The sequence below is a fragment of the Oratosquilla oratoria genome, chromosome 23, assembly GCF_046742065.1.
Source record: "Oratosquilla oratoria isolate Oo_2021 chromosome 23, ASM4674206v1, whole genome shotgun sequence".
In the NCBI taxonomy this organism is placed as follows: domain Eukaryota; kingdom Metazoa; phylum Arthropoda; class Malacostraca; order Stomatopoda; family Squillidae; genus Oratosquilla; species Oratosquilla oratoria.
Genome location: NC_134799.1, coordinates 17,230,424 through 17,238,303, shown reverse-complemented (window position 1 = coordinate 17,238,303; position 7,880 = coordinate 17,230,424). Strand labels below are relative to the sequence as shown.

At 39.2% G+C, this 7,880-nt stretch overlaps 1 protein-coding gene across 2 annotated transcripts in view; it reads left to right on the top strand.

Annotated features, from left to right (window-relative positions):
• LOC143037997 (chitin deacetylase 1-like) overlaps nt 1–7,880 on the top strand; it is a 34,252-nt gene that overhangs the window by 6,932 nt on the left and 19,440 nt on the right. For both annotated transcript variants that reach the window (XM_076206796.1, XM_076206795.1), the window contains exon 2: nt 4,026–4,207. In XM_076206796.1, coding sequence (XP_076062911.1) covers nt 4,026–4,207 — 182 coding nt within the window. The remainder of the gene's footprint in view (nt 1–4,025; nt 4,208–7,880) is intronic.

Genomic DNA, 7,880 nt, shown 5'->3' with positions numbered 1-7,880 from the left:
ACAGATTTAGTAGAAAATGGAGGAGTATGAAATAGATATTCGACTTAGGGATGCAAGAACAGCAACTGGTCCATTTAACGGGATGAAATTAAAGGATGTTCTTAAGAAGAAACGTGGAAGTCATCCAAAATACTACATGATTTAATCCTTCCTATTTAACATTCATTTACCTTTACTGTACCTACAGAACTCGATATTATACAATACCTTTGGCTTCTCTATGTTTCCCACCCTTTTCGTTTTCATTTTTCGCGACATTTACTTGTCTGTCTATAATTTTTAGCATTCAAGCTGCCTTTCTTGCATTTATCAACCTAAACGCCGTTTGTTTGTATCTTTCCTTCATCCGCCTGCACATCTAATCCTAAGTATCTGAATAATTTCCTGTTTCATCCCCGCTCCTTACATGAAGTGCAATTTCACACATTCCTCTTGACAAAAGTCCTATTAGCATGAATTCATCTTGATTCCTTCTCACGATAAAATATTTTCATATACACCAGTAGCAATTAACCACCTATTTCCATTCCTCTCTGATTAATCCACAAAGATACTGATCAACCATGGCGACATTACACATCGGTGTCTCAGTCTTGTCTTCACATCAAAGAAGGCCTTCTCCACTGTGAACACTCTTCCGTATGCCTCGGTTCTAAGAGACGGTCTGTACAGCTTTCATTAATTTCCTTCTCACATCTTATTTCAAAAGCAGTTTTCAAATTACATATCTATGCACCCAATCACACGTGTTCTCTACATCCAAGAAGCTCATTTTCTTCTCTAAAATTCTCTTCGATTTCTTTTGGTGTGACCAACTGATTCACACATCATCTTCTACAGACAAATATTTGGTCTTTTCCGACATTCCCCTTTGTCCATTTTCCATCCTATTTCATATTCGTCCCTGCACTTTACCTGGAATACATAGAAGGCTTAATCCTATGAAAAAATTTGCATTTCATACTGTCTCCTTGTTCATTAGACCAATGTCACATACATTTTTTTTAATGTTGCTGGTGTGTGTGTGTGTGTGTGTGTGTGTGTGTGTGTGTGTGTGTGTGTGTGTGTGTGTGTGTGTTGTATATGCATGTCTGTGTGTGTGTGTGCGCGTGTGTAATATTGGTAACATTGGTAATACAGATCTGTACAGGTTTAATACTCTTGGTTTCTGTCCTCCTAATCAAGGATATCATAGAGAATATCTTCTATAAGGAAAACACGTTTAGTTATGAATGCATTACACACACACACACACACACACACACACACACACACACACACACACACACACACACACACACACACAGGATAGAGCCAACCTCTTCACCCAAAAAATTGTGTTCTTGATAAGAGAATCGAAAGGAATTTACTCTAAGACATCGCCTTACACGGTCTGCTCTGGTTAGTGCTAGGTTAATGAAACTAGACACCCGACGTAGGATTTAAGAAGGTAAAGTTAGCGGATATGGATCACTTGAAGAGTGCGAGCGATAAGAGGAGTGCAAGTGGTGCGAGGAATGCAAGTGGTACGAAGAGTGCAAGTGGTGCGAGGAGTGCAAGCGCTGTGAGCAGTGCAAGCGGTGCGAGGAATACATGCGGTATGAGGAAATTGGCCAGAAGCCAAGCAGGGGAACAAAGAGGAAAATGGAAATAAAATAAAATAGAAGAGTAGAATTGAATAGGGGTAAAAGTGAGCTTAGCTAAGAAAATGTAAGCAGGAAAAGCCTGGATCATCATATGTAGAGTATGGGAGGTGGAGTTTGACGAGAGTATGGAAAAAACAGGAGTACTAGTGCAGGAGTGAAGAAAGTGGAGAGAACACAGGTGACGGGGAGTTACAAGAAATGAAGTCTGAACAGAGGAGACCATTTGGTCTTTGTGTTCAAATAAGAAGTGTTGTCTCGTTTAAACGAAAATGTACACCCTCAATTGCTTGTAATAACTTATTTAATTATTCATATTCAACATAATTTGCTCCTTAATCTGCGAGATGAGAAAAGTGGCCTTGTCATTCTTTCTTGATGAGCTCCACGCGTGCAGACATTTGCCGAAGCTGGAGATATACTGTACAAGAAAAAAATTAAATATGTTTACATTACAGAGAAAAATTATAAAGACTCCGAACGTTCCTGAAGAAGATACAAGGTGATCGATATGGGAGAATGTGAGAGGAGAGGAGAGAGGAGAGAAGAGAGAAAGTGGGTCTCTTGGGGGTTGGGGGGTCAAATACTCTAAACAAACCTTTTAGCAGATGCTGCAAGAAAAAAGTAAATAAACAATCAGGATATGGAAAGTAGTTTGGGAAAAGTAGGAACGAAAAGGGACGCAGCAGTGGAGGGAGGGATAGGAGGAGTATGGAGGGGAGGCGAAGGTAGGAAGAGGTGGGGGAGTGGGTGGGGTTGGAGGCACTCTTACTTTTCGAACACCCGACCCACTTTCGCATCCGCTTCTGTTCGTAATGTTCGATTCACGCATCCGCAGATATATATGCAAGCACGCACACACGCACATACACACACACACACACACACACACACACACACACACACACACACAGTAGTTGATAGTTTGAAAGAAAAAAAATTATTCTTTAATCCTGAAAAATATTTCATTCAACACACTATCAAATAATTTTTGCATTTATTACTAAATCTTTTCTCTTATTATTTTTTCTCACTTAAAAAAATTTCTGACTGCATATGAATCAATATTTTCAGCCTTCTTACAGTCTCTCTTTTTTCTGTAATAATCATTTTCTCTTCTCGTTATCTCTGAAATTAGGACTGAAAAAAAAAATCTAAAAACTTCCTGGTACAAAGAGCTCTCTCTTTCTTTATTCCAAATACTGGGGACTTTCGAATTTGAGAGATTTCTAATAGAAAGAAATTAGTTTAGGCAGTTCTTCTATAACATCATAACCTTACTAAATTGAGCAAACCGGCGACTGATCATTCACGATGGTTTACTATACGACAGTTCTTTACATCTCTGTCACCAGTCAACTGGTGCCTTGAGTTTCATTTAATGAAAAACCCACAGCCCCCTAGCATCTGGCAACGGTCCTCGGGCCCAAATCTCTCTAGGAGGAAACCTTGGACGGCATTGAATTAGTATGGGATCAGTCGACCTCCTCCTGTTTAAAAGTGGAGGATATACAAAATTGACAAGGAGATATCTTGGGCCCCTAGTCCGGGGGCCGAGTGTCAGCCCCTCGGGACCGCACCTCCTGATGGAAGTGAGAAGCTTGACCGGGTTTGAAGACGGGTGGTAGGGGGATGGCCCTCCTTCATGTCAACCTTGACTGAGGATATAAATGAATTTCAACAAAGTGGGAAACGCAAACATCAATTATTGAACAAGAAAGAGACATAGGTTGCAGATTGAAATATATCTATCTATATATATTATGAGGAGTATCAAAACAAATTTTTTTTATCTAAATGCAGGAAATACTTCAAACGCGCACATAGATAATTAGTTATATACAATAGAAATAACAAGAATGAATCTAAATCTCGGTTCAGACAATGTAAAGAGATGACTTCCCCTGCTGGGGTTTGAATTCGGGACTCGTAACGCTCAAGTCCACGGTTCGAATCCCACGAAAGTAGTCGTTTGTCAAACATGAACGGGTGTAATTACGCCTTAAACTGCTTGGCCAATACCTTAATCTAGTTCTTTTGTTTCTATTTGCCATTTATATCACCCTGATTTTTTTATGTTTGTGTGTGTGTGTGTGTGTGTGTGTGTGTGTGTGTGTGTATGTGTGTGTGTGTATGTATGTGTGTGTGTGTGTGTGTGTAAGTGTGTACGTGTGTGTGCATATGAGTGTGAGTGTGTGTATATATATGTAAGTGTGCATGTGTGTGCGCATAGGAGTGTGAGTGTATGAGTGTGAGTGTGTATGTGTGCGTGTCTACCCCTCCGATTGTCCTTTCTTCAACGTCCTCGGGCTCTGAACTTTGTCTCGTTCCCTTTTTCTCTTCTCGAACTTCAACTCATTCCCTTTTTCTCTTCCTCCACAGTTTCCTGCGAGAGTCAGGAGGAGATCATCGCTCGGGCGAGGCGGCAGGCCGAGAGCGAGTTCCTGACGCAGGAAGAGCGCGAGGAAAACCTGCGAAGGGTCCTCTGCAAGGGCAAAGATGCCGGCGAGTGGTTCAGGCTCTCACTCGACAACTGCGCCAAGGTCATCCAATGCACCGAAGCCGTAAGTACCAGATACGAACGTTGTTGTTCTTTTCAAAGGTCAAACTTTGGGTATTCTGAATCGTCACGAGGGGAGTAGGGTAGTGGGGGGGGGGGCATGTGCAACCGTGACAATACACACACACACACACACACACACACACACACACACAAATATAGATATATATATATATATATATATATATATATATATATACATATATATATATATATATATGTATATACATACATACATACACATATATATATATACATATATATATATATATATATATGTATATGTGTATACATTTGAAAGAGGGAAAGTACAAAACTAGAAAATGTAAACAAAAAGGTTGTAGATGGTCACTCAAGAAATAAAACAATGGCCACCTTTTCCAAGATATATATGTTTACATTTAATATTACCAGGGAGATTCAAGTTAAAAGCCCTCTTGTTCATTTCACGCGGTGTCGAGGAGACATAGAACGTGGAGAACAACTCTGCTATCTTTTTTGTCGAAAACGTTGAATAAATGAATGAAAGAATAAACAAATAAATAGATAATAGATACGGATCCGGAAACGTGCTACTGCTGACACTAAAACCCGTCCCGTTATATAATGGAAATACATACATATACATGTACACATATATATATATATATATATATATATATATCATACACACACACATTATACATACACATACACACACACACACATATATATATATATATATATAAAGTATATATATATAAAGATATATACATATATATATATATATATATATATATATATATATATCAGTTCAACAGTTTCACACTGTTACATCCTCAAGAATACAATTGTCGGCACACATCAGCGCATTTCGTTACACTATGGATGTTTTCGTTCATAATCTGAACCACGAAGAGAAGGAATCCTTTTATAAATTGAAGAACCTTCATTTGAAGATAGTCAAATCTATCGGCGCAGTTGACTTCAACCAAAATTGCCTTCGCGAGAACCTGTGCCCCAGAAATATATATATATATATATATATATATATATATATATATATATATATATATGTGTGTGTGTATATATGTGCACATATATTCATATACACATGCATACACACACACACACACATATATATATATATATATATATATAAATATATATATAAACACACACATATATATGTGTATATGTATATTCATGTGTATCACTGAACATTTCATACGAGGTACATATTCTTGCATATTTATTTCACAACAACAAAAAATTCCTAAGCTCGACTGTGTTTCACGTAACACCATTATCATCAAATATCATATATATGCAGCAATCCTCTCACAACAGAAAATAATTTTCCTGAGCACAATTGTCTTTACAACAACAACTGTCACACACGCATACTTCTGCTGGACAAGGCATGAATGGCACGACTGAAAAATCCTTTCACAAGTGTCTGTGTGCCAATTAAGAACGAACAGGTCAGAGTCAACATCCCCCCTTCCAGTTCTCCCCTTCTCCCCATTCTCCCCTCTCCCACAGCACCAAATATGGGTATCCCAACAGTTCAAGCCAACCTCAAAAATACATCTATATAAAAAAGAACTCTCAATTCTGTACTAAATCTCAAAATATATATATAAACATACACATATATATACATACATAAACACACACATATATATATGCAAGTATTATATATATTTACACAGACATACCACGTACACACACACATTGACGTTATAAATACATGTACCGTACTATTACGACAGACACCTAAAGTTGACCTCGGATATTCATAACGGTGTAAACAAATATAAACACGATATATATATATGTACATGTACATATATATATATACATATATATATATATACATATATATATATATATATATATATATATATATATATGTATGTATGTGTCTTTTTTCCACAAAAGTGAATTAATGCAACAACATCGAAAGACGTACCTACACACACAGATTTGATAAGTCATGGGTCAGATCAAGGTGTCCGCAATCGTACATTCACCTTCACGCTGCGTCGCTCGCAAAAACACATCTTGGCAAGGACGACCCCAAAATCTTCGCCTCCTTTCTTCCAAGCCGGACCAACTCCCCCCCCCCGATGCCCCCCTCTCCGCCCCACCCCCCAAGGTCCCCCACTATCGTTGTCCCCGTTCCGCGGGGCTGTTCGAGTGACTAGGGGGCTCCCCCAACCCCCGCCCCGTCCCCCAGTCGAAAGCACAAGGTTCCCGGCTTCTAGTTTTATTTTCATTTCTTTTTTTTTATTCTTCTTGAAATTTTGACTTCACTTCTCAAACTGGACACACGGTCCTGTGATATTCTTTCCATTTACCAGATACTACTCTAGGTATTCTAATTACTCTAACCACACCTATTACTTCTACTACTACGCCTTCTTCGCCCTATTCTCCTTATTCTCCCTACTCCTCTTTCTTTTCCTTCTAATGAAAAACACAAGAACATAAAAAAAAACTAAGAATGGAGTAGACTGTAAGAGATCATGAGGCCTACACTAGGCATTTCCATGTCCCTTACCACCTGTGAGCTTTAACCCTAAGATTACCTAACCTTCTCTTCAAACAACCCATAAACTCAGCGCTCATTACACGGTTACTAAGTCTATTCCATTCGTTAACCACTCTGTTAGTAAACTAGTTCTTGCATATTTCCTTCTTAAACCCAAATTTGTCCAACTTAGTTGGAGCGAGCTGAGTGAGGAGGATATGGGAAGCCCCTCTCTTTGGCTCGCCCACCCTCATTCACATGAGAGGGACCCGTGTCCTTGTCTATGTACATATCAATCCATAACCATCACTATTCCCCCTGTGTCCCCCAAAGCCGTGGACCTTGCCCCCCCCCCTTGCCCAAGTTCCCATTTCCCCCAACCCCATTAATCACTGTAACCAATAACCAGTCGCAAATAAACAAATAAAATAGAAATAAAACAGCTGGCAATAGGGGGCTCGCCCCACTCGCCACATTCATGTCTTCGCCTTGAACTAGCTGGCCAGCTAGCCCACGGCTAGACTTGCCCTTAACTAACCGATGACGGTCGCCGAAACAGCCGACCGTCTAGACCGTCCATCAAAGCCTGTCTAACTGTATATTCGCTCCGTCTAGGAAACAGGTTCTGGGAAACAGTTTAACCCGAGACATGGTCTACCCAGACCACTGGGTTGATGGTCTATCCACCAGGCGCCTGATGGTGGCCTAGCAACTATTTACAACTCTTGTTTCGGACGGATTGAATAAATAATTTATTTTTGTGCAATTCTATCCTAAGATGGCGAGCGTGATGACGTAATCACGCCATCTTTTGTTCGAATATTTTCCAGGTTGAGTAATTTATTCAAACACAAAACAGACTATTTTCGAAATAAATAACGAGAAAATAGATCAATAGATTGATAATTTAACACAAATAGAATTAAAAGAAGAAACGTATCAATAAATAGATAGGTAAACACGAGCAGATAAATATAAATGAAAATAAACAAATATTTACACGAGGCGCGAAATAGCTCTACATCGTATAATCAATAAAATCACCTGGCGGCAGCCTGAATAGAATCAATGAACGCACACTACTAACGCTAAAGAATAACCCCCCACCTCCCGCCCCCGCACTCGGGTGAATAAAGTCGTCTGGTTACCAACAAGAACATAA